The sequence below is a fragment of the Equus caballus genome, chromosome 23 (genome assembly GCF_041296265.1).
Source record: "Equus caballus isolate H_3958 breed thoroughbred chromosome 23, TB-T2T, whole genome shotgun sequence".
NCBI lineage: Eukaryota > Metazoa > Chordata > Mammalia > Perissodactyla > Equidae > Equus > Equus caballus.
In genome coordinates this window covers 68,148,354-68,175,585 of record NC_091706.1, presented here as the reverse complement: position 1 = coordinate 68,175,585, position 27,232 = coordinate 68,148,354, and the positions used below count along the sequence as shown (strand labels likewise).

Sequence of the window (27,232 nt, the reverse complement as noted above, 5' to 3'; positions counted from 1 at the left end):
GGGTGCTGGACGACAGGAGGACCACGCCCCTGCCCTGGGACCCTCGGCCACAAGGCCTTCCTGAGAACTCTGAGCTGCCAGCAGCCGTACCCCCGGTTTACGCTGGGCTTCTGTCCCTAGCAGATGACAAAGGGAGCCACTTAGCAAACCTGTGACTCACGGGCCTGAGTCTCAGTTTCTCGCTGTAAATGGGGACAACTGAGCACTCAGGATAATTACTGCAGGGGCGCAGCTGTCAGCACAGGGAGCGAGGGGCCCAGGGCAGACCCGATCCGTGCTCTGCTGTCCTGCAGACTCCAGCCTCCAGCTGCGGCACGAAACCCCTCCTCCAGCCCCCACCGTGGGCCTCACGCGCTGGACATGCCGTCCTTCCTGCAGCCCTGGTAGGAGTGTCGTGTGCCCACTGTCGACGAAAATAATCCATAACCAATCTATAAATGAAAATTTGGGTGAGTTTATTCTGAGCTGAAATCTGAGGACCATGGCCCGGGGCCTTTCTTCCCGAAGGAAGAAAGGGCACCGAAGAAGTGAGGTGTACAGAGTGGTTATATACCCCCAAACAGGACGTTTCACATATGATTGAAATGTCCCTCCCAGAATAGTCACGAGATTGCCCTGTCGGCACAGCACTTGATGGACACAGCAGGTAGTGGGTCTGCTCTCTCAGTGGGCGCAGCAGGAGGCAAGTCTATTGTCTTGAGCTGGGCGGTCACAGGTGAGCACAGCAATCAGTTCCTAGCCTAAGGAAAGATGTTTAATCCTTAAGGGAATGCCAACGTTGGGAGGGGGAGGGAAGTTGCACCTTTATCTCAAGGGCCTTTGCTCTTGCCATAGGGAATCTCTAAAGCAGATATACAATGCATGCTCAACAGCCTCGGTCAGGCCCTTTTGGAAAGACAAGGTCAGGGTGAATTAGGTTTACACCAAATGGCTTCCTCATATTCTCCAATATGGCCTACTGCTTGCCATTTTTATTTGTCACCCCATTCAGGTGGGAGAGCTGAGAGGCACAGAGCCGGGCCCCAGAGCCCGGGCCTTGCAGAGCAGGTCTGGGATGAGCTGTGCTGCTAAGGACAGACCCTTCCTCCAGGCCTCAGTCTCCCCATCTGAGAAACGGGAGCCCTTCAAGCAGCCGCCCCAGGCCAGGTCTCTCTGATCTGTCCATCTGGACGGCCTCGGCCAGCCTTCCAGGCCTCGTGAGAGGCCACCCCCAGGAGGCCCCAGGAATTCCTCCCCCCAGGCCTGGGCCTCTGAGGTGACCCTGAGCAGATGGAGCCTCAGAAGGCATGGCTCCAGGGGGTGAGAGCCAGAGAGGGGAGGGGCTTACCCCGGCAGGCCAGCAAGGGAAGAGGCACTAAGACATCCTGAGCCTGCGGGGCTGGTGAATGGGCTGGGTCTGTGCTGGGTGGGGGGGCAGGGGGCAGGGCCAGGGGGCCAGCTCGCACACTTCTCAGGTGACGGGAACTCTCGAACTCCACCGCACTCTCTGGGCAGGTGCCGGGCCTCAAAGAAGCTTAACTGGCTCCTAAGCACTAAGCCTCTGGACTGCCCTTGACCCGCCTGTGCCCTGCTTCCGTGAATCCCATTAACCGGAGTGGCCCTCAGGCCACAGCCATGAGGCACAATCCAGCAGGCCAGTGGCCTTGGACAGGACAGTTCCCTTCCCTGAGCCTCAGTTTCCCCGTCTATAAATGAGGGGTCAGCCCACTTTTTTCACAGAATTCAGAAGGGGTCTTGAATGTGTGCAATCATTTACACACACCCCACTCTCCAAATCTTTATTAGTCTCCTGTTGTCTGATCAGAGGCCAGACGTGTGCTCATTGCAGAAAATTCAGGCCATACAGAGAAGGGTCACGAGGCAGGGACCACTGACCCACAGCCTGGGCGCAGAGGCCAAGGAGGAGCCCCAGGGGCGGGTGGCTAGGCTCTCCCCCTCCTGCGCCCAGGGCCAGCTCCCCAGGCCTGGCTGCCCTCCAGGGAAGCGAGGCTCCCTCCCCTCCTCCCAGGTGTGCACGTCCCTGAGCCACCTCCCCATCCCCCTCCTCAAGGCCCAGCGTCGCTTGTGCAGCCAGCCCAGTGGTCAGAGCCAGGCGGGCTCAGTGCAGGAGGGGTCAGCTCACGCAGAGGGCACCACAGGGCCTGGCAGACAACGGGTTTGGGAAAATTCTTTTCTCCCCAGATATCCAGCTCCTTGGAACCACAAGCTCAGGTTAGTTTTTTTTTTTTACTTGCTTATAATTTTAAAAGGTGAAAAAGGAAAAAAGAGATAAAGTCCTGGAGGTCCCTTTCCTTCTCTGACTCTTAATTTGCGATAGAACTTTCTGAACTTGGTCCTAAATTATGAGAGGTTCTTAGGATGAAAATCTCATTTTCTATTGAGTGGAAGCAAAAATGAAGAATATTTAAAGAAAAACAAAAAGCAGTTTACATTTCTACAGTTATTCCCCAATTTGAGGGAAACACAGCAACAACCACCCCTCCCCCCACCAGGCTTGTGCCTGGTCCCGAGGCCACTGGGGCCCAGGGACACTGCATCAGGGCATCAGGGTGGAGGGGGCTCCCCGGGACGGTGACGCCTCAGCTAAGCCCTGTGGGGAGAGGAGACCCCCCTGCAGACTCACTCTCCGCGAGGTCTCGGCCTCCGTCAGCCCTTCTGCAGACGGGGACACTGATGCCGCTCTCAGACCCCACCCCCATCTCCCCAGTTCCTTCCTGCCATTCATTCACTCAACAAACGTTCCTGTGGGGGTACTGTGTGCTCCCAGTTGCAAACGGAGACCGGAGCAGTAGTGGGGTGGGGGCTGAGCCCCCAAATGCAGAGAGGCCAAGGCTGTGGTCAGTTCCTCAGGCGTCTGTGCTGGGTTCTCCTTGCCTCCCTGCCCGCTGCCCACGCGTCGCCTCCACTGGGGAAGCCATGTGCACTCTCTGCTTCACAGACGTGGCACAGGCCTTGGGGCCACGCACACGGGGTGGCTCTGTCGGTTCAGGGCATGAGAGAGGACTCCCTGGAGGAGGAGGTCAAGGCCTCAGGGCAAGGAGACACTGGCCTGGCATAACCCAGCCCTGTTTCCGGTCTGGGCCATGACGTGGAGAGCTGGGGGGAGGGGGCGGGGGGAGAGGGTGGATGCAGGACTAGTCCAATGCTGGCGGGGCCCCATCCTAGGTGGCATCAGGGTCTCCCCGCCTCGGGGGGCGGTGGGGAGAGAGTTGGGGCAGGAGGGCAGCAGGCCCTCCTCCACCCCTCAGGTGAGAACATGAGGCCCGGGCCCCTGGGAGGCCTGTTAGAGCCGCGGGCCCTGCTGTGGATGGGGGGCGAGGTGGCAGGGTGGCCCATGAGGTCTGTCCTCTGAGGTAGACTGGGCGCCTTCCCCTGCCTGCCTCAGTTTCCCTCCCTGCACAGGGTTGGTTTGTTGGCACTCGCGTGCCATTGCAAGAGGCCCCAGAAAAGGTGGACAGGAGGCGGAGACAGCCGGGCTCGCAGTTCCTGTCACTGTGGTTCCTCCCGCAGAGCCCGCCCCGGGGCCTCCCACTGCTTCTGAAGGTGGCTTGGGTGGAGTGGCTGTTCTGAGGTGTGACAGTGGTTTCCTGTAGTGCATGGCAGAGGTCTTGGGCCACCCCCGCCCACTAATGGCACAGATGGAGGCCTTCGCTGCGTGTAAGCAGGCACAGGCTGCCGGGAAAAGAGGCCGCCCCCATCCCCTCTGTTACGGGCTGGCCTGTGTCCCCCCACATTCCTATGCTGAAGTCCGAACCCCCACCCCTCAGAACTTGACCTTGTGTGGAGACAGGGCCTTTACAGAGGCAGTCAAGTTATGTGAGGTCATTGTGGCCCTAATCCATTAGGACAGGTGTCCCTATAACAAGGGGACACTTGGATGCACAAAGGGAGGATATGGCCCTGTGAAGGCCTGGTGGCGCAGAGGTTAAGTGTGCACGTTCTGTTTCTCGGCAGCCTGGGGTTCACCGGTTCGGATCCCGGTTGCAGACATGGCACTGCTTGGCAAAAGCCATGCTGTGGTAGGCGTCCCACATACAAAATAGAGGAAGATGGGCACGAATGTTAGCTCAGGGCCAGTCTTCCTCAGCAAAAAGAGGAGGATTGGCAGCAGTTAGCGCAGGGCTAATCTTCCTCAAAAAAAAAAACCAATAAGAAGACTGGAGTGATGCCACCACATGCCTGGGAACCGTGGGCAGCTGGACAGGGGCCGGGATAAGCGCTGTTGGAGGGAGCGCGGCCCGCCAGCACCTTGGTCTCAGACTTCTGGCCCCAGAACCCTGGAACCACATGTTTCTGCATCCCAGGGCACCCAGTGTGTGGCGCGGTGTCACGGTAGCCCCAGAGCATGCCCACTGTGAAAGACGACATGGGTGGAGCCACATTAAAATAGGGCCGGAGCAGCTATTTCAGAGGAACTGCCTCGCACGTCTGTGTTCTGTATCTTCCAAACTGGACCAAACCGCCAACATTACAAGAGTCAGTAAGGACAAGAACATCTGTGACCGGGTCACTAGCCGATCGATGAAGCACAGGTCTAGCCTTGTGCCTGATGACCGGCCCGCAGGCCCATCCGTGAAGCACAAACCCAGCCTGACCTCATCCAGCCCCAGTGAACTTTCCTCAACACAACTCACCTCCTCTGTCTCCCTTTTTCCCGTACAAACCCTGAGCCCCTCCTGTGATCGGGACACTCCTTGGGTTTCTGCCTGAATCTGTGCTCCCCCAGCTGCAACCCTTCGACCCCCAGTCAACGCTCTGCCTCTCCAACCGGTTTCTGTTTTGGTAGGTTGACACCACCCTAAATGGCCGGGCTCGAACTCAGCATTTCTGGGCTCCTGGCGGCCGGGGCCAGAGTGCGGTGATGTGGGCAGCCTATAGGCAGCTCCCACCAGCTCCATCCTGCAACTCCAGGGTGGCCCCAGACCTCCCCTCGCAGCCCTGACCACACGCCGGCAGGCAGCTGTCATCTGCACAGCAGTGTGCACTGGGGGCCAGACTGAGCGGGAAGGCCACGCGAGGCCCTGGAAGTGGGCTCAGGGCATCTGGCAGGGAATTGTGGGGTCCTGGTCCCCGAGTGTGGTCTGGGGAAGGCAGGGTCACAGTGGGCACTCACCTGGCTTCCGATGTGGCAGATGGACACACATGCCTGGTTGTACATCAGGGAGTTGAAGAAAGTCATCACATGTGGTCCACAAGCCTGGAGTGGGAACCAGATATTATGGGTGACACCAACCCTGGCCCAGGAAAGGGCCCCTTGCATATCATACCAACCTCAGCTTCTACAGGGCTTAGAAAGCAGAGGTGGGAGGGGCTGCCCTGCTGGAACTATGCTCTGTGGCCCCAGGAGAACACCCACCTCTTCACTGCCACCTTCCAGGCCCTCCAGAGCCACCCTGTCCACCTGGACCACCTTCCCAGACTTCCTGGGCTGGCCACACTGGACTTCTGGCTATCACTCAAGCTTCCAAAGTATTCCGACCTCAGGGCCTTTGCACCTGCTGTTCTCTCTGCCAGGATGGCTTTCTCCAGCTCTGCTGGGCGGGTCACCTGCTCAAAAGCCACCCCAGCTCTGGCGGCTGTGGTCTGAGAGCCCCCTATCCCTTGCCTGGGCTGGGCAGGGTCCAAGGGAGGGGAAGGGGCAGTCAGGGGCCACGGAAGAGGGAGCTGGGCGGCAGGGGAGGAGCCTGGAGAGGGCGGGTCCCCGGGTGTGTGTGCTGGACCCCGGGGGGGGGGGGGGGGGGGGGGGGGGGGGGCCCAGTGAGGATTTGTGACATCAACAGCACTCAGAGGGCCCGGCCCACAGAGGCACCGGTGGGTCCACACGTGCTGCTCACTGAGGACACCTGGCCTGGGGGAACCGGGGGTTGGAAGGCGGGGTCAGAGGGCACTGCCAGCGCAAGGCCCTGGAGCGAGACTTCCTGCCCGGGTGCCTCACCCCCTGGGGGATTCGGACTCCCGCGGGGCCGGCCCCGCCCCCAGGCTCGCGGGGAGTGACCCTGGGGGCGTGACCTTGGGGGCGTGGCCCGGGGCGTGACCCTGGGCGTGTCCCCCCGCAGTCCCAGCCGAGCGCGGCCGAGCGCGCAGGATGCACCCCGCGGCGACTCTCCGCCTCAGGACGAGGCCCGGGGGGCGCGCGGGGGACGCCACGGCCGTCCCGGGGAACCGCACGGGTGAGGGGCTCTGCGCCCGTTTCACGGACGGGGAAGCCGAGGCTGGGCGCACTGGGGCGGGGGGCTCACTAGGATTGGTGGCGGCGCACAGCCACGGTGGGGGCGGCCCGGGGGCGCGCACAACCGGAGATTCAGGGGGACGAGCCTCCCCGCCCCTCCGCCGGTCCAGCGGGCCCCCTCGGCGGAGCCGAAGCCCGGCGGCGAGCGGCCCGAAACCAGGCGGCGGCGAGCAGGTGCCGCCCTTTCCTGGCGGGCGTGGGCGGACGTGGGGAAATCGGAACCGGCCTCACCCCGCGGGAGCGCTCAGTCTCTGCTGGCGCCCCAGCCCACGCGCAGGTGGGGAAACTGAGCCTGGGAGGGAGGGGGCCACCGCCCGAGGTGCCGGCAGCCCACCTGGGGAGGCTCCGGGGTCTCCGGAGGGAGCGGGGCTGGCTGTTGTTTTACTTGAAGCCTTTGGTTCGAGATCATTGGAGGAGGGCTCACCTTTGGTCCTGGCTGGTGGGGGAGACGCGCCTTAAGCCGCGGTCCGAATGCCGGTTTGCTCCATGAATGCGCCTAAAATCTAACCTCCTTACGAACAGCCACACCTGGACCCTGGGCCTCCATGTCCCCGAGGCTCACGGTGGTGGACACTGACGCCTGAGGGTCTGGCGCAGGCCAGGCCGGCTCGGGCTCTGCGCAGGTGGAAGCGGGGCCTGGAGGGGGCGGGCTGACCCGGGTCACATCCCAGGTGCAGCCACTTACCCTTAAAACAGACACCTGCCACCCTGGGGGCACAGCAGGGCTGCTCCCTTCCAGGTGGGGAAACTGAGGCCCGGGGGGTATGTCGCTGGGCAGAGCAGAGGTGCTGAGACCTGCGCCTGGCCTTGTGGGATGCGTTCATTTTCTTTGACTCCCCCAGACAGACTGCGGCCCTGTCCCAAATTTGGTACTTTGTCCGTGTGTGTGTGTGTGAGTGTGAGTGAGTGTGAGGGGAGCAGTATGTGGCTGTGCACTCTGCCTGGGGACTTGGAGGGACTCAGGGACGCGGAGGCCCTAGTGTGTGTGCCATGCAAAAGGCTGTTCGCAGAGGACTCTCCCGGGGGAGAGGGTGTCAGAGTCCAGTCCCTGCCCTCGGGCCTGCCCAGCCGGCCCAGCCCTGCTTCTGACCCTGCAGCTCAGCCTCCTCCTAGACTCGAGCCCTTCCCCAGGATTTGGGGTTGGAACCCCCTTCTGACCTGGGTGCATCTCTCTGCCCCTATGGCTCAGTTTCCCCATGTGCTGAGTGGTGGGCACTGTACACCTGCTCCCAGGCTTGTGGACTGGCCAGGCGGAGGAGCCAGAGAGGGCCCAGTGACCCACCCCAGCCGAGGTTGCTCTGCTCTGGGGTGACGCTGTCCAGACTCCGTCCTCCTCTGCCCTGGCCCTGTCTCTCGGGCTGTGAGGCGGGCCCCTCTCTCCCTCTGGGGCTGTGCAGTGAAGGTGGGTGTGGGGTCTTTTGGAGATGGTTTGGCATTGTCTGAAACAGAGCAACAGGAGGAGTGTTTTCCCCAAATCTGTAAGTTGGGCTCCTTACTGTGCTCTTCCTAGAGCAGGAATGAAAGTCAACCTGACGGACACAGCATCCTGGGGTGCGAGTTCCTCCTTCCTCCCCTGTGCGCGCTTGTGAGGGACAGATTGGGGAGGCTGCTCAGGGCAGGGGTGCAAGTGTTTGTTGAATGGCTGATTGGGAGGGGGCGCCCAGCACGCCATGGAGGCCGCCCTCCTACCCCCACAGCCTCTCCCTGCTCCCAGGGCAGCTGCAGCACACTCCCTGATCCTGGAGTTTGTCCAGGAACACTGCCCTGTGGAGGAGGAACACAGGGTTCCAGTGGCCGGAGGTGCCCCCCAGGACCTTCAAGGAGGGGCCCGGAAAGGGGCAGGGGGAGGACTGTGCTCCGTGGGCATCCTCTTGGCTTCCCTCTGCAGCCCTGCCCCACGGCTGGCCTGGGCCGCTTCACAGAGACAGAGGCCCAGAGGGGGTGGGTGGGAATCCGCACAGCGCCTGTGTGCCCTTAAGCGCGGCTCTGGCTCCTGCAGTGTGGGCAGGGCTGCTGGATGGGAGAGGCTCCCGGGAGCCTCCGTGTTCTCCCCGGAGGGGTTTGGAGGCACACCTTCCCGGGCTGGCATGAGCCTGTTCTTGTGGAGGAGAATGTGAATTCTGTACTGTGAGCTGACCTGCCATCAGGAGAGTCCTGGGAGACGCAGGTCTGGACGGTGGCCAGGCTCCAGGCCTGCAGTGGCTCTTACCTCGTGCCCACTCTCCCATCCAAGTACTAACCAGGCCCGACCCTGCTTAGCTTCTGACATCAGACGAGATCGGGCGCGTTCAGGGTGGTATGGCCATAGACTCGTGCCCACTCTCCGTGGGGAGAGGAGATGGGCTCAGAGAGGGCGAGGGTCTTCCCTAGGACACACAGCCAGGTCTGTGGGCCTCCTGCCTGTGGCTGTCCCCACTCTCCAGACAGCACCTGTGTGTGCATGTCACCCTTTGAACTCCGAGAAATTCCTCCTGAGGGTTCCCCTTTCCATTTGGGGAAACTGAGACTCAGAGTGAGGAAGTGACTCTGGTTGTGCAGGGACCCAGGCCTGAGGTGGGCTGGCCCAGCGCCCGCCTTCGTCTCCCGGGTGTACCCCTCATCCACGGCCACAGCCAGTGTACAAGGTGACTTATTTACCTCGTGCCCAGGGGCTGAGCTCAGGGTTGGGGGCTGTGTGGGCTCCAGGAAGGAGGAAGGAGGCCCGGCCTGTGATCCGAGTTTCCAGATAAAAGATTAACAAGCCAGCTTGTTCTCGCCCCGCTGGTGCTGGCTGGGCAGTCTGTGGGCAGTGCGGGCCGGGAGGATGGGCGCCCAGGTCAGGCCGTGCCCCACCAGTATGTGTGTGGGGGGTTTGGGAGGGTGGAGGTGTCGGCCGCGGCAGCCCTCACGGGCAGGTCTGCCCACCACTGTCCTGTGGGCCCTCGAGGGTTTGTGTTTGGCTTGCATCAAATCCATTCTCTTTTTTCGTTGTTGTTTTCCTTCATTTGAGATTTATCTGCATATAATAAAAAAGAGTGGGTCGTAAAGGGTGGCGAGGAGAAACGCACCCAAGGTTGAGGCTTGCGTGGGTCCAGCTGAGGAAGAGCTGGGGAAATGCAGCCAGGGCATCCCTGCAGGGCCAGGCCTGGGGCGCGTCCAGGGGGGTTTCAGCAGGAGGGGGAAGAGGTGGGATTTGCATCTTAGGCAGCAAATTTGGGGGGGGCAGGGAGGGGTCTGGGGGTCTCCAGGTTGGGGAGGGTGCGCTGCAGGCTTGAGCGGAGGCTGGCTTTGTGCTGGTTAGGGAATGTGCTTGCTGGAGCCAGCTGGCTCCTCTGCCAGGCCTTGGTGGTTCCTCGGAATGTCCCTGGGAGGGGCCCAGGTAGATGTGACTGCGCCCCCGCGCCATGCCGCCTCCTCGCCCCCTCCTGGCTGCATGTCATCTGTCCTGTGGAAAGGTTGCAGGGTGCTGCCAGCTGCCAGTGTATCCCGGGGCCTTAGGCAGTGCTGTGGGCCTCAGTTTTCCCCTCTAGAAAGAGGGCTCAGCCCAGAGAAGCATTTACTGGCTTTCCCGGCCCAGGTGGGGGATGCAGCCGGGGGTGGGGGCAGGTGAAGGTTCCTGGACCCCGTGGACTGGGGGATCGGGTCAAGGCGTTAAGTCTCCTTGTAGGGGTGCTCCTGAGCTCCGGGCAGTGCTCTGAGGCCCCTCAGGTGGGCTCACTCCTCCCATGACCCTGAGGGGCAGGTGGGGAAATTGAAGCTGAGCAAGGTGAGGACCGGTCCGGGGTCCTGCTGGCGGTGGTGGAGCCGGTCCGACCCGGTGTCGAGGGCGCATTCCCCACAGAGCCGGCCACTTGGCTTCTCTCCCCCGCCTCCGCCTCCGCAGCTGAGCACCTGCTCCCCCAGCGGGCAGGGAAGGTTCTGGAGGGAATGCTCTCACTGGCAGGCAAGGGCTCACCCGCCCCCACCCTCCTCACCTCTGCCTCAGACCTTGGACCTTTCGGTTCCCATTTTCAAGGAGACCCGTTCACACAGCCCCACGCTGGGAGCAGGGCTCCCTGCCTCCCGTGGGCAAGGGCACCAGGATCCCCTAAAGACCCCCAGCTCTAGGCCTGGGGCCCCTCCCACGTGCAGCTAGGCCCACGCGCTGCTTTCTCGGGCCTGTCCCAGCTCTCGGGTGCCCAGGCCCCTCCCCTCCCGCCCAGGAGGCTCTAGGAGGCAGGACAGGCTCTGGGTGTCTGGGGCTGGGTCAGCTCTGACCGCCCTGGTGGTGACCCCACCTGCAGTACCATCTCGGGAAGGCACCCTGCAGTGGCCCCGGCAGCCCGGATGTGGCTGGTGACAGCCAGTCCCCCATCCCCCCACGCCGCAGTCCCGGCCGCGCTCTTTCTGAGGTGACAGTTGGTGTGTCCTTGAGAGCCTGGGGCTGTGCTCATCTCAGTCAGCCCCGTCCCGCCCGCTGCAGCGTTGATGGGTTCACAGGCCCAGAGCCATGCCCACAGCCATGGCTGGTCACCCTGCTGGTGTGTGTGGCTCACACCCAGGCCTCTGTAGCCTCAGAGCTGCCCTGTGGCCTCAATTCCTGAAGCCTGTGCTCACGCCTGCAACTCCGGTAGAAGGACAGTCGCGCTGGGCTGTCAGTGCGGGCAGTGCAGGCTCAGCAGAGGTCTGCCGGGTCTGGGCTGGGCCAGGACGGGAGTGGGGCGGCCACCATCTGGGACCGGCGGGCTGGGCACACCCAGGGGGTCAGCTACGTCCAGAGTGATGCTTGGGGCTTTCTCCCCACATTTTTAGTTTCGTCAGACATACCACAGCGTGGAAAGAACTTGTAACCACACCTCCACTAGGTGCTACCCTAACTGCCTTGGGCCGCTTCATCTCAGCTCCTGCCCCCTCTCTCCATACCTCGTGGCTTCTCACTTCTCATGATGCTCCAGCTGTGTCTGCAGGAGGAATATACGTCTGTCCCTTCCTCCTTTCATTCGCCAGGTGCTGCTGTGGGTGCTGGGCACACGGCCGTGAGCCCCCAGAGCTCTCCCCCTGCAGACCCCGCTGCCTCTGGGGCCTCCCCTGAGGGGAGGGGAGGGGAGAAAGAGGTGCTTAGCCACGGGAGAATGGAGAAGTCGCATCTCTAAACTGGGGACTGGGAAGTGCGGGCTGCCTGGCGACCCAGGCGAAGGGGCCACGTGGCCGGTCTGTGGCTTTCTTCTTGTGTCTCTACCGGGTTCTAAAACCCCATGTCCACCTCCCTGGCTGGAAGGACAGCACGTGTCCAGGTCCACAGTCCTGGAAAAGAAAAGAGGTTCTTCCTGGGGAGTGCTGACCACAGCTCTCATCCATTAGGTCATTCATCCATCCATCCATCCATCCATCTATCCATCCATTCATCCATTCATCCATTCATTCATTCATTCATTCATCCATTTGTTCATTCATGTATCCATTCATTCATTCATCATCCATCCATGTATCCATTCAGTTGGCTTTGGTGCCTGTGGAGACAGCATGATGGTTAATTAAGGGCCCAGACTCTGGCCTCAGAGTTGGCCTCCTGCTGTACCACTGAGTGCCGGGTGACCCAAGGCCAGCGTGGGTAGGGGGAAAATGTCCAGATGTGGAGCACAGGGTGGGCGCTGCGCCCTCCTGGCCCTGCCTCTCTAGGCTTGCATCTCAGCCCCCTGCTGCACGGCAGATAGCCTCTCCAGCCCACCCTGCCCTGCCCTCCACCCTGGGGGTTATGTACCCCTCCTCTGCACCCCACCAACCTGGTGGGCTAGTCTTTTTAATCTTGACCAAGCTAAGGGGCCAGAAATAATGTCTTTGGCTTCAAATTTGCATTTCTCTGATTGACATAAATGCTTCTCCTGAATTTTTCTAACAGCTTTGAGATGTAATTCACCCACCTCACGATTCCCCTGTTTAAATTGTGCACTTAACGTGTACAACTCAGTGGCTTTTCATACATTCACAGATATGTGAAACCTTCAGCACAGTGAAGTTTAGAACATTTTCATCAGCCCGAGAAGACACCCCACACCCCTTGGTGGCCACTCCCCACCCACCTCCCCCCAGCCCCTGGCTGCCTCTGCTCCACTTTGTCTCTGTGGAGTTGCCTGTTCTGGACCTTTCACATAAATGGGGTCACACACTGTGGTCTGTGCCTGGCCCCACGCCCGGAGCATCACGTCCTCAGGGTTCACCACATTGTGCGTGTGTCAGTGCTTCACTCCTTTTATTGCCCAGTGACGTTCCCCCGTGTGCATGGACCCCATTTTAGGTACCCATCGTCAGCTGAGGACGTTGGGTTGCCTCTCCTTTTTCGCTGTTAAGAACAGTGCTGCTTTGAATGCTGGTGGTGTGAGGTTTTGTGCGGACCCGTGTCCCCTTCTCCGGGGTATTTATCGAGGAGGGTGTCGCTGCATTGTGTGGTAATTCTTCGTGTCACTGTTGGAGGAGCTGCCCCAGCTGCTGCCCCGTTCACAGCCCCCCGGCAGGGCGTGAGGGCTCATTTCTGCCACCCTGGCACACCTGTCACCCTCTGCCCTTCGCGGGTACAGCAGGTGTGGGATGGGGAGTAGGGCCACCTGCTGAGGGGACCTCCCTTCCCTGAAGGCTGACGATGCTGAGCATCTTCTCGGGGTGTATTGGCGGCCACTGGCCTCTCTTTAGAGAAATGTCTGTTCAGATCCTTTGCCCCTTTATAAATTGCTTTGTCTGTTTATAATTCCATGTAATAACTTAAACGTTCTGGATACAAGTCCCTCATCAGACATGATTTGCAGATACTTTCTCCCCTCTGTGGGTTGTCTTTTCATGTTCTCGGTAAGGCGCTTTGAAGCACAAATGGTTTTAGTTTTAATAAAATCCAGTTTGTCTGTTTTTTTCTTTTCTTATTTGTCTTTTGTCGTCATATCTAGGAAACCCTTGCATAATCCAAGGTCACGAGGATTTATCCCTATGCTTTCTTCTAAGAGTGTCACAGTTTTAGCTCTTATATTTAGGTCCTTGAGTTAATCTCTGTATGTGGTGTGAGGAGAGGTCCACCTTCATTCTTTTGCGTGTGGATGTTATTGTCCCAAGATCAATCGTTGAAATACTGTTCTCGTCCCGTCGAATGGTCCTGGCAGCCTTGTCGAAACCAGCTGACTCAAACATGAGCTTATTTCTGGGCGCTCAGCTCTGCCCCCAGCCCTGCTCTGCCGGTCACCTAGCTTTGTGTGGGAGGTTTCGAAATGGGGAAGTGTGACTCCTCCAGCTTTGTTCTCCTTTTTCAAGATTGTTTTTGTTTGGGCCACTCCAGGTCTTTTGCATTTCCTTATGAATTTGAGGATCAGCTTTCAATTTCTGCAGAGATTGGGGCTGGAAGTTGACGGGATCCTGCTGAATGTGAGCAGAATCGAGGTATTGCTATGTGAACACTGTTAAGTCTTCTGACCCAGGAGCATGTGGTGTTTTTCCATTTATTTAGGTCTTTAATTTCTGTCTGTGTTTTGTAGTCTTCAGAATTTAAGTTTTGTACATTTTTGTTAAGTTTATTCCTAAGTAATTTGTTCTTCCCAATGCTCTTGTAAAAGGAGTCGCTTTCTTGATTCCATTTCAGTGTGCGCATTGCCACGTCCTGAAATACAGTGGGTGTGAGGGTCTTGCATCCTGCAGCCTTGCTGGCCTTGTTTGTTAGTTCCCATACATCTTTAGCAGATTCGTGAGGACTTTCTGGACACAAGATCATGTCATCTAATAGAGAGGTTTTGCCTCTTCCTTTCTGATGTGGATGCCATTTAGTTAACTTTCTTTTTTTTTTGAGGAAGATTAGCCCTCAGCTAACATCTGCTGCCAATCCTCCTCTTTTTGCTGAGGAAGACTGGCCCTGAGCTAACATCCGTGCCCATCTTCCTCTACTTTATATGTGGGACGCCTACCACAGCATGGGTTGTCAAGTGGTGCCATGTCCACACCCAGGATCCGAACCAGTGAACCCCAGGCCGCTGAAGAGGAACGTGCAAACTTAACCACTGCACCACCAGCCTGGCCCCCTAACTTTCTTAACCAATTGCCCTGCCCCTGGTTTGGGGGTCATCTTTTTCTTTTCTAATTTACCATTCTTTTCTGTTGTGATTTTTGTTATGTTTTATTAACATGTGACTGCAGTTTATATAGGATAGACACCCTCTGTTACATGCGTATTGCAAACACCCACACCTGGTTCTGCTGTTAAGTTAGGAGTCAGCCCTGTGTCCACCCCCGCTGCCCCTCCATCTGTGGCGTTGGGCAGGTCAGCCACCTCTCTGAGCTTGGTTTCTTCGTGTTAAAATGGGGATGATAATGATTTCTTCCCGACTGTTCTCTGTGGATGGTTGTGGGTGCTGCTTGAGGTCAGGAATGGGGGTGCTTCCTGACCGGAAGATTCCATCAGACCCGCACTGCTGCTGTTAGTAGTGATGCTGATGACGGACATCTGCAGACAGAGGCCCAAACCCGCCCAGCTCTGGGGCAGGCTGGGACATGTGGTTCTGTGGCAGCCATGGACCAGCCCAGTTGCAGCTGGACCACCTTCCTGCTGGGTGACCCTTGGCGTGTCATCTGGCCTTGCTGTGCCTCCATTTCCCTGGTGGTGAGGTGGTGGTGGGCAGCGTTTCTCGTAGGGCTGTAGCACGGTGAAGCACCCGTTAAGCACCCAGTGTCATTTGTGCTGGTTCCGACGTCAGCCCCTGCAAGTGCACAAACCACAAGAGCCCCCCAGGCTCACACTCCCCCCAGTGTTTCAGTGTGATGGGGCCCCCAGGTTCTTGGTGGGGCAGAGCTGGGGTGAAATAAATGCGGCTTTGCCGAGCGCAGCCAAATACGGTCCCTCACCGTCCCTGCCCACAGTTGGGGCTCGGGCAGCCTCAGCTTCCCCAGCGGCAGAAAGCAGGGCCACGGCTGAAGCCTGGCTCTCCCGCTGCCCCATTACCACCCTCGCCCTAAGTGGGTCAGGGCCAGCATGGCCAGGCAAGAGGTGCCTTGACCTCCCTGGGCCTCAGTTTCCCCTCAGGATGGGGCTGGTTGTGCGCAGACGTGTGAAGCCCTGTCATGGGTGTGTGACCATGTGCGCGGCCCTCCCCAGTGACTGCCACTGCCCTGGGCACTCCTGGGCATGCTCTGTCCCCACAGCCTTCGCAAAGTGGGGTGCTGTGCCTTCCACATGGAGCCCCTGCACGGCTGCTTCCAGGTGGACGTGAGTTTTGGGGACTCTCCAGCCTCTACAGATGTCCTGGGTGTATATTTTGAAAGCAGGGTCTACAGGGTTTGCTGATGAATTGGTTGTGGATTGAGAAAAAGAGTCCAAGTAGGTTCCAAGTTTTGGGGCTATAGCAATGAAGGATGGAGGGGCTGATGCCTGCATCAGGGTGAGGACAGGGAGGATGTGATGAACAGCCTGGGAGTACAGGACTGGGCTGGGTCGTGGCAGGCGGGGTGGGCAGTAGGACATCCATGCCTGGCATGGTCCTGGCAGGAGGCCTTGCGAGGAGGACAGGTGAAGGGTTGTCTCGTGTCTGCATGGAGTAACAGGGTCCTCAGCCTGGGTGGAGCCGGCCTCTGTCCCTGTACCCTGGCTCGTTGCTCCCGCCTTGGCCTGTCTGTGCGTTGGGAGGAGCATGGGCGCCGAAGCCCCTACGAAGGTGCGGAGGGGCCCCTTCAGCGTGAGGCTGCCTCTGGGTCAGTGTTGCCATGGGCACAGGCCGGACTACCAGTTTCCCTGTTCTCTGAGACCCACCACTCTGCCTTTACGTGCTTGTAGTACAGTCAGTGCTCAAAGTCAGAAAATTCCAGAAAGCAGAAGGAAGTGCCTCTTCACTCGGCACCAGGAGGCATGCTCGGGAACATCCACGGCAGCTTTGTTTCACACTCTGGAACACTCACGCCCATCAGCAGGGAACAGGGAAGCAAACAAGGCCAAACTGGGAAGCAAACTGGGGCTCTACTCCACCGTAAACAGGGATGGCCGCCCACTGTCAACTTAAAAAGCACAGTTGCCTGTTGTTTATCTCAAAGTGAGTTTATTCAGGAATAGCTAAAAGAACTGCAATTCAGGATGTGCAGGCTATGGTCGACCACAGGCAAGTCCAGAGGACAGAGGAGGGAGCTGCATTTATGGAGAAAAAGGGGGAGGGGGAGGGGCTGCTCTAAAGGAAAGTCCACTGGGGAAGTGACAGTTCAGGGAGGCAAAGGCTTCTCATTGGCTGGGCTGTGGGATTTCTCATTGGCTGAGCTGTGCGTTTCTCATTGGCTGGGCTGTGGGATTTCTCATTGGCTGAGCTGTGTGTTTCTCATTGGCTGGGCTGTGGGATTTCTCATTGGCTGAGCTGTGCGTTTCTCATTGGCTGGGCTGCAGCGTTTCTCATTGGCTGGGCTGTGGGATTTCTCATTGGCTGGGCTGCAGCGTTTCTCATTGGCTGGGCTGCAGCGTTTCTCATTGGCTGGGCTGTGGGATTTCTCATTGGCTGAGCTGTGCGTTTCTCATTGGCTGAGCTGTGCGTTTCTCATTGGCTGGGCTGCAGCGTTTCTCATTGGCTGGGCTGTGGGATTTCTCATTGGCTGAGCTGTGCGTTTCTCATTGGCTGAGCTGTGTGTTTCTCATTGGCTGAGCTGTGTGTTTCTCATTGGCTGGGCTGTGGGATTTCTCATTGGCTGAGCTGTGCGTTTCTCATTGGCTGGGCTGTGGGATTTCTCATTGGCTGAGCTGTGTGTTTCTCATTGGCTGGGCTGTGGGATTTCTCATTGGCTGGGCTGTGGGATTTCTCATTGGCTGGGCTGTGGGATTTCTCATTGGCTGAGCTGTGTGTTTCTCATTGGCTGAGCTGTGTGTTTCTCATTGGCTGGGCTGCAGCGTTTCTCATATTGGCTGGGCTGCGGCGTTTCTCATTGGCTGAGCTGTGCGTTTCTGATTGGCTGGGCTGTTGCTGGGTGGGGAAAGAAGTCTTCCTTTTGTAGTAAAGTAGTTGTACTTCCTGTCGGAGATGCAAGCCTAGGTCTCTTCCTGGTTGGTGTAATTGACCGTGTGTGATGGGTAAGAGTCCTCCCTGTAGGCCTACCTTAGGACAGCTTCATTAAGGTTTCTTTTATTCATTTCCACACTGCAGGCAGCCCAGCGCCTCTCTCCTGCATCATGCTAAGCAAGGGAATCCAGACAAAGAGTACGTGATGTCTGCATGTGCATGCATGCATGCCTGCATGTGTGTGTTGAGAAGGTAGGAGCCACCTTTCCTGGTTCCGAATCTTGGCTCTGCAACATAGGAGCTGTGTGATCTTGGGAAATGGCTCCCTCACTCTGTGCCTCAGTTTGCTTGCCTCTCAAGTGGGGAGAATGGGGTTCTTCCTCGGAAGGTGCCGTATGGACAGATGAGTTAGTGTGGGTGAAGCATGTGGAACAGTGTCCAGTGCACAGTCAGTTCATAGAAGTGCCGGTTGCTGTTGTTAATATCTTACAAAAACGCTTGATTGCCACCTCATCTGGAGCGTCTCTCTGTGTCCTTACACAGGGACATGTTGTAACCTGTAGGACACTCTTGCTGGCACTCATGGTCAGATGCACCTTCATTAATGCACCTGCCCCACAGCTGGGCTCATAGGTGGTTCCCGCTTCTCACCGTCTGTACGGCTCTGAGGCCGTAGAAATCCTGGCAGCAGATTCGGCATCACCTCCTCTGGCTAGACTCGCAGATGCACACACAGCATAAGGCTCTCAAGATATTTTACCAACTTGGTCCAGAAAGATTTGGAGGAGTGGCTGTTGCCCTTGCTGACTCCGCTCATTGTCTTTTTCTTTTATTCGTTGCCCTGTTGACGAGGGGAAGACTCGCACTGGCTGGATTTAGCATTTCTTCAATCCTGTGGGGCAAGCGTCCGTTCACGTCTGTTGGCCACTTGCATCTCTTTTGTGAATTGCTTGTGTGTCTCTTTTTGTGATTGTTTTATTTGGATGTTCGACTTTTCCTGCTGTGTAAGGTCTCTCTAAATTCAGGGTGCAGGACCTTTGTCCTCTGTCTTCCAAATGTCTGTTCTTCATTTTTCATCTGAGTTGATGCTTCTCAGTTATCAAGGAGTAACAACAAGTGTTGCTTTGACCTTTCACGAATCACGCCTGTCTGTCCCCCTCGTTTTTCTCGGTCCTGCCTTTGGGGCTGTGCTGGCATGGTGGCTGTGTATTTGCTTTGGTTGTCTTGTGATGCATGTTTCTTTTTCAGTACCATGGTCTTCAGAGCATCCGGAGTTCACTTAATGTAGGGATGAGCTCCATGTTTGTCCCCAGGACACCGGCCATGCGGACAGCACGCCACTCCCCGGTGGTCTGGGTGGCCTTGTGACCTTCTCCAGAGCAACATGTGGCGGTTGGGGCACTGGCACCCACCCCAGCTGGGGGCTGCAGCCCAGCCACTGCCCTCCAGGTGGGATCCTCAGCCGTCTCTCCTCTCTCCCTCCCTAGGCACGTGCGCACAAGTGCAGCCGCCCCCGCGGGGCACGCTCCAGCTCCTTCGTGGTGATGGCGCTTCTGTGGGGACTGTCATCGTGTTCCACTGCCCCTCAGGCCACCAGATGGTGGGGTCCGGCCTCCTCACCTGTACCTGGAAGGGGAGCATTGCTGAGTGGTCTTCAGGGACCCCTGTGTGCAAGGGTGAGACCCGTTCCCCTGAGCCGCCCCCAGCTCAGCAGCTGCCCTGGGGCTGCCGATTCTGTCGCATGGACAGCGTGGGTGTCCAAGGTGGAGGCGTGGCGCGTGGCCAGTCCTAGCTGGGCAGCTGTGTAGGGTCCTGATTCCGGGGCTGATGGCCGGACAGTGGCTGGTGGCCCTCAGGGCTCCATGTCTGCAGTGTGGACTTACATCCTAGCAGGTGGCCAGAACCCCAGCTCTGCCACTGACAGGGCCTGTCACCTCTGAGAGGTGACTTGTGCTCTCTGAGCTAGCACTTTGTCACCTGCGGGGTGGGAAGGTACACATGTGTTCATTCATTCTTTCTTGCGTGCATATGGCAAATTAATAGGATATTCCACGTGCCAAGAATTCTAGAACTGGGGACACTAAGGGCCAGGATGTGCCCACCCTGGGGCCTCAGTCAGGGGAAGAGATGGTTTTCTCATGTCTGTTGTATGGGGTGTTAAAGGATAATACCCAGCATAGTGTTTTCCAAGTTGAGGCCATGTGTATTGTGTTAATCTGTGTTGTGCACTACAAATGGCTCTGTAGTCAAAACAGTTTGGAAAAGGCTGGGTTAATAGGCTACAGGACTTCTCAGAGGCTTTAAAACACTCACGTGTTGGGTGAGTCTCTGAGAAAGATGGTGTCCATCAGGATTCCATTCCGAGAGACATAAAACCCAAGATAACAGAGTTTGGCCGAGATGGAGCTTTCTCTTGCCCTTGGCCCTCAGGTGGGCAGTCCTAGGCTCACATGGCTCGGATGGCTGGTCCCATTGTGGGAACCCAGGCCCCTTCTGTGTTGTGGCTCTGTTGGGCATGACCTCAACTGCGTGATCCAGGATGGCAGCAACTGTGTCCTAGGCAGTAATTCTGGGTGAGGGTCAGGGCAAGGAAGCCTTTCAGACGTTGTCCCACTCCCCTTCCCCTTGTCCACCACTGGACAGAACATAGTAGTCATATGACCACAGGCAGCTTTAAGGGAGGCTGGGAGATGTAGTCTTCATTCTGAATGGCTGGTGTCCAGCCAGGGCAGGGGACGGGGCACCGGGGGATGTGAGCCATCCGGCACGGGGGAGAGTATGCAGCGTTGCTCAAATCAGGATCCCAGGCCTTGTTTTTCCAGAATGTCCTTTAGAAGCTGATAGAACCACTTCTTGGTGCATGGCTGATGTCACATGGTTGATATGTGGTGAAGGCCCTTTAACCCCAAACATGGGCATTGTACTTGCCTTCGTGCCTTCCTGGAAAGTGACCTGAGAAGACATGTAGGCCCCTGAAGGGTTTTGCCAGCTTAGAGCATTGTGACAACAGACCATAGGCCATCTTCTGTCATCTGGTCTCAGAGCCCCAGGCCAAAGTGGGTGGGAACCAGGGGGGCCATCACTGAACTCCGTGTCAGAGCTTCTCCCATTGTGCCACCATGAACTCCTACACACCCTCCAAAACCCTGCTCAGACACCCCTCCTTTGGGGGAAGTCTTCCCTGACAGCTCCACCCCTACAACAGTTTGCACAGACCTTCACCTTAGCCACCAGTGCCTCCCTGCCTCCCCTACGGGATGGGGCTCGCTGAGGGTGGGCTGGGCCTGTCCACCGCTGGGCCCAGCAGGTCTGGGCGAGCTGCTCCCAGGAGCTGGTCATGTCTCCCTCACAGCCGTGCCTCCCTCCGAGACCTTCGGCTTCAGGGTGGCTGTGATTGCCTCCATCGTCAGCAGTGCCATCATCCTGCTCATGTCCATGGCCTTCCTCACTTGCTGCCTCCTGAAGTGCGTGAAGAGGAGTGAGCAGCGGCGCTCAGACAGGTGCAGCAGCCTGGGCCGCTCTGGGCCTCCCGAGGGCATTGGGGACGCATGGAGTGGGGCTTCCGGGGACTTGGCATCTTGCTGCTCATGGGGAACTGTGGCCTGGAGGGCACATGGGCACGTGGCCTTCACTGAGCCGGGACGTGGGGACGTGGCTTGTGCCATCCTGCCGCCTGTCCACTGTGCAGCCTGCGCCCTGCAGTGGGGCATGCGAGCCGGCCAGCGGGTCGACTGCAGCCCTCAGGCCGGGTCTGGCCCATGTTCCACTTCTTTTTCACTGAAATGTATCCTTTCTTTGTAACTTTTAATTGTGGCAAAATATTTATAACACAAAAGTTACCTTTTGACCACCTTTGTGTACATTCCGGGGGCATCAGTTACCCTCACGGTGCTGTGCCACCATTGGCACGTCCATCGCCAGACCTTCCCCGTCCGTCTCTGTAAGCAGACTGTCCTGGCACTGACTGATCGCCCCGCCCCACGGCGGCAGAGCGGCGTAGTTGTGACAGGGACTGTATGGCCCTAAATTACGGGCAGCCGGCCTTGCAGGGGCCGCGGCCATGTCCTGGAGACAGGCCCCTGACCGTCTTACCCGTCTCTCCCCAGGGCGGCCCAGCTGTGGCTCCAGCTGAGAGAGGGGGACTTGGAGACCATGCAGCCCGCCTACCTCGGTCTCAAGGGCCTGAGAAACAACGGCGGTGGTGGCGGGGAGCTGGGGAGCCGGCACGGCCAGGCGCACGACAACCACAGCTTCACCACGTGGGCATGGGCCTGGAGGCAGGGGGGAGGGGGGCCGGGGCGAGGGCCACCCTGGCTCGGTCAGGACACCGGGCCTGAGAACCAGGACCCGGGGGTGCCACCGCCCCACGTGCTGTCCAGGCTCACTGGGACCTCAGCCACCATCCCTAAGATGGGGGCTGGTTGTCCTTCTGGCCCTGGTCCAGACCCCACACCCCAGCGCCTGGCGCTGACCCCACCCATGCCCTGTCTTGAGAATTCAAACCTGCAGAGAAGGCGAAGCTTCAGCACAGGAGTACTCCCTTCGCCAGGACTGGCCAGGGCTCCAGGGCGTGGGTCTGCACCTCTCCTTCCCCCTCCCTCTGGCCTTTGGGAGCAGAGACTAGGTGGATGGGGTGGGACCAGCGTCTGAACAGCCTGGAGAATGGGTTGGTGTGTGTTTGGAGGGTTCGGGGGCCACAGGGAACTGAAGGGGGTAGAAGGGGGTGGTCTGGCCCCAGACTGCAGAGGACCGCCCAGCCAGAGCAGAAGTATGCCAAGGACGTGCCTGGCCTTGTCCCTTCTCTGCCTGGGCATCCTGGCCGGCCGGGCAGCCTGGCCCTTGGTTTGCCTACCCTCTGAAGAAGCCCTTCCCCAGCATAGCTCCGGGAGGCCCTTCCCGCCCTTGCAAGGCAGGCATGCTGCTCCTTGGACCACCTCCTCGTGTGGGGAAAGGGCCTCTTCAGGCTCAGGGCAGCTCCAGCGGGAGAAGCGGGCTCCCCAGCCTCGGGTCAGCTATCTGCCCAGGCCCAGTGAAGGCTGGGGCCTGGGTGCTCAGCACGGGATGGAGTTGGGGTTAAACAGGGTCCTTGTTCTTCCCCCAGCTCACACCTCCTCTCTCTGCAGAGACATCGGTGAGGGCACCAGAGAGCTGGCCGGCGTGGCCTGTGGCGTGGACAAGGACCCCTGGGCTCCCAGTGGCCCCGCTGACTCACCCTACACCCAGGTGATGGTGCACACGGTGTACCCAGGGCAGAGGCTGCCTGCCTCCAGGCCCACCTCGAGGATGCCCAGACAGCCCGCCACCTACATCCCAGGGTGACTGAAGCCGAGGCTGGAGCTCGCCCTGCACAATGGAGGGCCACACCAGCCCCACCAGCCCCACCAGCCCCACCAGCCTGCCGCCTGCATCTCGACATGTCTCCAGCTCCAGATGGGTCAGTGAAAGCAGCTTCCGGGTTTAGGGATCCCACCGGGTGCCGAGCTGGGACCCCGGCTGGGGTGCCCTGTCCCGAGGGAGCCCAGCTGTAGCAGTTTTTATAGGCAGGCTTGAAGCCGGTGAGGGTCACAGAACCGCTGCCCTCCCTCTGCCCAGGCTCCTTTCCAGATGCTGGGGACGTTTTAAGCGCATCTAGTTTTGCATAGCGAGGGGGAAGGCCGCCAACTCCTCCGCAGCGGTCGCAGCTGCCGCCTCGCCCCCTCCCCGGCCCGCCCTCCCGGGGCTGCTGCCTGTGCGCAGGGACCCAGCGGGGTGCCGCACCCTCTCTCTGGAAGTTGTGGTAAGGGGTGTGACATACGCAGTAATTTTTCTAATCCTGAAAAATACAAAGGTAAAAATCACCATCTCGATTTTTAATCCCTGAGAAAGCAAACCTCAAGCGTAGGGAGCGGCGTGAACTGGAGTCCCGTGTGACCTCCGTGCCCAGCCGGCTGGGCGGGTCCCCTGGGCCCCGCGTGGCGCCCGCGCAGCTGCCGGCTGGCCCTGGGTCACCCCGGCGCCGCTCGCACGCTGCTGCCGCGGGGACCGCGTGGACGGGGCCGCCTCGCGCCCGGCAGCCGGAGCCCCACGTGGACGACGCGCTGCGGCCCCGCCGCCGGGTCCCGCTCGACGAGGGCAGGCAGCCGGGCGCGGCTCCCGGGGGCGCCAGGCATGGAGGCCCCTCCACGGCCGCCACAGCCCCGACCCGGCCCCTGGTGGACGCAGGAAGATGGAAAGCGGCCAGTCTCTTTCCCCAGCTCCGCTCCGCGAGGGAGCGCTGGCGGGAGCCCGGGCGGGACGCCGTGTGCCCGCGACCCCATCCCCCGCGGGCGCCCCTGTGTCCCCATGTCCCTGTGTCCCCGCGGTGCCCCACCACCGGCGCCCCTGTGTCCCCATGTCCCTGTGTCCCCGCGGTGCCCCACCGCCGGCGCCCCTGTGTCCCCATGTCCCTGTGCCCGCGACCCCCGCCAGCGCCCGTGTGTTCTCAGCCTCCCCCCCACCCCCACCGCCGGCGCCCGTGTGGACGCCCCGCGGGTACGCTCTAGACGTCTGCACCTGCCGGCGCGCAGCTTGTGTGCTGCGTCTAAAACGGTCTCGGGGCTGTTCTGGAGCCACATCCACCTCGTCCGCATGGCTGAGGGCAGGCTCCAGGCCGCACCCTCTGTGTCTCCCTCACCAGCGGAGCCCACGTCAGTCCTCCCTCCAGCTCCCTGCGATTTGGGGTGCGATTTTGGGGTGCGACCTGTCTGGCCACTGAGGATCATCGCTGAGGTCTGCCCTCTGACTTTCCCTGCTTCCTGCCTGGACGCCCCGCAGCCACATTGGGGCTGCGAGGAGGGGAGCCTGGTGAAGAAGAGCGAGCCGTCCTGAAGGAGCCTGTGCTGCTCCCTGAAGCCACCTCTGTCATGTTTTCCCCTCACTTACAAACACGTCCTGATACAGGGTATGCAGAGCAGTCGTCTGTCCCGTGATTTGCATGGGAAGCCCCCACTGAGGGACGCGTGGGTGGTTCCATGTTTTCGGCTGTTACCCTTTTCTGTTCTGGGATGCTGTTCGACAGCGTGGGTTCTGGAGTGGGGTCGTGAGGCCCGAGGGTGTGTGTGGTGCTTGCTTTGGCCCACGGAGGTTTTCACCTCGTGCTCCTTGGGGGATGCAGTGGGACCGGGGTGGGCAAGCTCAGACCCAGCCCCAGCCAGAGCAGCAGGGAGTTCACATGCTGGGTCACAGCGGACTCAGGCTCCCCCCAGCTTTTTCAGGAGTGGCAAGTGGTGCCCCTTGCCAGGTGCCTCTGAGGGTCCTGTGGGCTCAGCTGTGGGGGCTGGTGGGGTCTGCCGCCCTGATCCTGCGGAGGGTGACATCAATGCATACTGATGCTGTCAGGCTCCGCTGGCTCCTTCCAGGGCCTCAGCAGCTCTGCAGCGGTTGGTGCTGACAGGAAAAGGCTCGCAGTTCTTGGCTACGCTCTAGTCCCCCCAGGCACTCTCAACTCCTAGCCCTTGTCCAGATGAGGTGATGACAGGCTTGTCACGAAGGCTTGCAAAGGGAGGTGGGTTTTATCCCTGGTGCCTGACCCTGGGCTATTGGAGCAGAGGACAGGAGGGTTGGGGGGAGGTGGTGAAGGGTGGGCAGCCCCACCCACTCCAGCTCCCTGCAGCTGAGAGTTACAGAGGTGGGTGTCCAGACGGCCATGAGGGGGCTGCAGGGCAGAGGGGCAGGAGGGAAAGGACGTGGTGCCCAGCTGGAGAGGGTGCAGCCTGGATAGCAGAGCCGTCTCCCAGGAGAGCTGGGGGCGGGAGGCCTCGGCAGTGTATCCTGCTGCACCCCGGTCTATCTGTGCTGCGGTCCGGGGAGCTCAGCTGGAATGGGAGCCATCCCGGCCAAGCAGGGAGGAGAGAGCTGTGACCTCCCACAGGCATTTCAGAGCAGAGGGGCTTCACCCAGCCCTAGAGGGGGAGGGAGGGGACCTGGGCCTGGATCCCCTCTAAAATCAGTTCCAACTCGTACTGGGAAGAGAGAGTAAAGCTTTTCTTGCTGTTTCTCAAAACCCCAAGCTCACTCCCACCAGGGGTCCTAGCACCTGCTGTTCCCTTGCCGGCCACACGGCTCCCTCCCACTCAGGTTCACCCCTGCTGTTGTCCTCACAGCATCCAGCAAGGCCGGGTTATGCTGCGGAAACACACGACCCCTGTCTCCGTCAGCTCAGGCTGGGCAGCCCAAACAGCAGAGACTTATATCCCACAGTTCTTGAGGCTGGGAGTCTGAGATCCAGGTGCTGGCCGATTTGGTTTGTGGTGCCGGCTCTCGCCCTGGCTTGCAGGTGGCTACCACCTCACTGTGCCTCGCGGGCCTTTTCTCAGTGTGCGTGCAGAGAGGGTGGCAAGCCTGAGTGTGCTGTCTCCTTATGAGGACACTAATGCCGTGGGATCAGGGCCCACCCTCACGCCTCATTTCACCTCCTTACTCCCTTAGACACCCATCTCCAAAGGCCACACAGCGGGTAGGGCTTCAATACATGGATTTTGGGGGACACATTCAGTCTATAAGAACCCCCCAAGTCGCAGGGTCTCCAACAGCCTCATCTATTCGTTGCTCACACTGTGTGTCCAGAGCAATCCTCAGTCTCCAGGAAGGGGAGGGGCGCTGAGTGTCCTGTACCAGGGATGCAGTGGTCTGGCCTGGTGGGGACGCTCCTCACTTGTGTGCATGACATGTCAACCAGACCGACCTCACAGGCCAGGAGGGTGACCCCCATGTGCGAGAGGAGAGGGGACAGCTCATGTCCCATGCCATCCTTCTCGTCACCCATGTCCTCTGAGGCCTGTGTCAGCTCTTTCACAGATGGTGCTGGCGAGGCCCGTGGTTTTCAGTAGCTTTGACAGCTAAGTCATCAGAGAAACACCGGTCAGCCCTAAATACTGGAGCGTGCTTTTCTTGTCCCCAGAAGTGGCTGAGCAGAATCAGGCCAAGATGTCACAGAGGGGACCTCATTACCAGGCAGAACATCCCAGTTGGGGGTAGTGGTTGGGAAAAAACTGGGCCTCGTGAGTGGATTCCTCAACAATTTGGTTACTTATGTGTCCCTTTCCCACTGCTGAAGAGTGAGTCACCCCAAAACTCATTGGCTTAAAACTGCGGCTGCCATGTTGTCGCTCTCCCTCCTGGTTCTGTGGGTTCTTGCTAGGGCATCTCCCCTGAGACTGCAGTTAGCAGAGGCCAGGCTGGAATCTTCTAGAGGCCTCTCCACCCACATGTGTGGCAGCTCACGCTAGTTGTCCTGGACTTCAGCTGGGGCTCTTGGTGGAAACACCACATGTGGCCTGAGTCCTTTCTGCCTGGTGGCTGGGATTCAAGAGTAAGGGTCCCAAGAAACAGGAAGAGGGGCTTCCTAAGGCCTGAGCCCAGAACAATCCCTTGTTGGCTGAGCAGTGGAGACTGAAATGTGTCAGACTTCTGAACTCAGCATGCCAGAGAACTCCTGACTCTCCCTCCCTCCCCCCACCCCCCAGGCCAAGAACCCCGAGTCTACTTTCTCTTGGACCTCACATCCCATCCCACAGCAAGTCCTTTTGGCTCAACCTCAGAATCCATCCGGAACCCACCCCATCTTCCCTCCTCCACAACCACCCCTCTGGTTCCAGCCTCCCCTCTGCTCACCTGGATCTCTGCAGGAATCTCCTGGTCTCCTCCTAGCCTCCTCTCAAGCCCCCCAACCCCCACCAAGTGACTTGCCACACAGCTACCAGAGGGTTGCTTTTTTTAAAAAAAAATTGTAATTGTGGTAAAATATACATAACATAAAATTTAACATCTTAACCATTTTGAAGGGTACAGTTCAGTGGCATTAAGTACATTCACACCATTGTGCAACCATCACCACCATCCATCTCCAGGACTTTTTCATCTTCCCAAAATGAAACCCTGTCCCCATTAAACAGTAACTCCCCATTTTTCCCACCCCCAGCCCCTGGCACCTATGATGCTACTTTCTGTCTATGAATTTGCCTCCTCTAGGTCCGTCATATAGGTGGAATCTACGGTATTTGTCCTTTTGTGACTGGCTCATTTCACTTGGTCT

General features: G+C 59.1%; 1 protein-coding gene and 1 long non-coding RNA gene across 3 annotated transcripts; one reads left to right on the top strand and one right to left on the bottom strand.

Moving 5' to 3' along the window:
- Window positions 1-434: 434 nt before the first annotated feature.
- On the bottom strand, window positions 435-6,845 carry LOC138920418 (uncharacterized). Its single transcript, XR_011431569.1, has 3 exons — window positions 6,654-6,845; window positions 5,114-5,197; window positions 435-740 (listed from the first exon to the last, which is right to left on the bottom strand). It is a non-coding gene; the product is annotated as an uncharacterized lncRNA (long non-coding RNA).
- SUSD3 (sushi domain containing 3) lies at window positions 5,874-24,112 on the top strand. 2 transcript variants are annotated; one of them, XM_014735537.3, is made up of 5 exons: window positions 5,874-6,170; window positions 18,669-18,857; window positions 20,534-20,681; window positions 21,288-21,440; window positions 22,305-24,112. In XM_014735537.3, exons 1-5 carry the CDS (start codon window positions 6,086-6,088, stop codon window positions 22,498-22,500), a joined length of 771 nt encoding a protein of 256 aa, XP_014591023.2. In that variant the 5' UTR covers window positions 5,874-6,085; the 3' UTR covers window positions 22,501-24,112. The 2 variants fall into 2 exon arrangements, with proteins under 2 accessions (XP_014591023.2, XP_070104779.1); XM_070248678.1 differs by having other exon boundaries at window positions 6,071-6,506; window positions 22,305-23,018.
- Window positions 24,113-27,232: the final 3,120 nt, after the last annotated feature.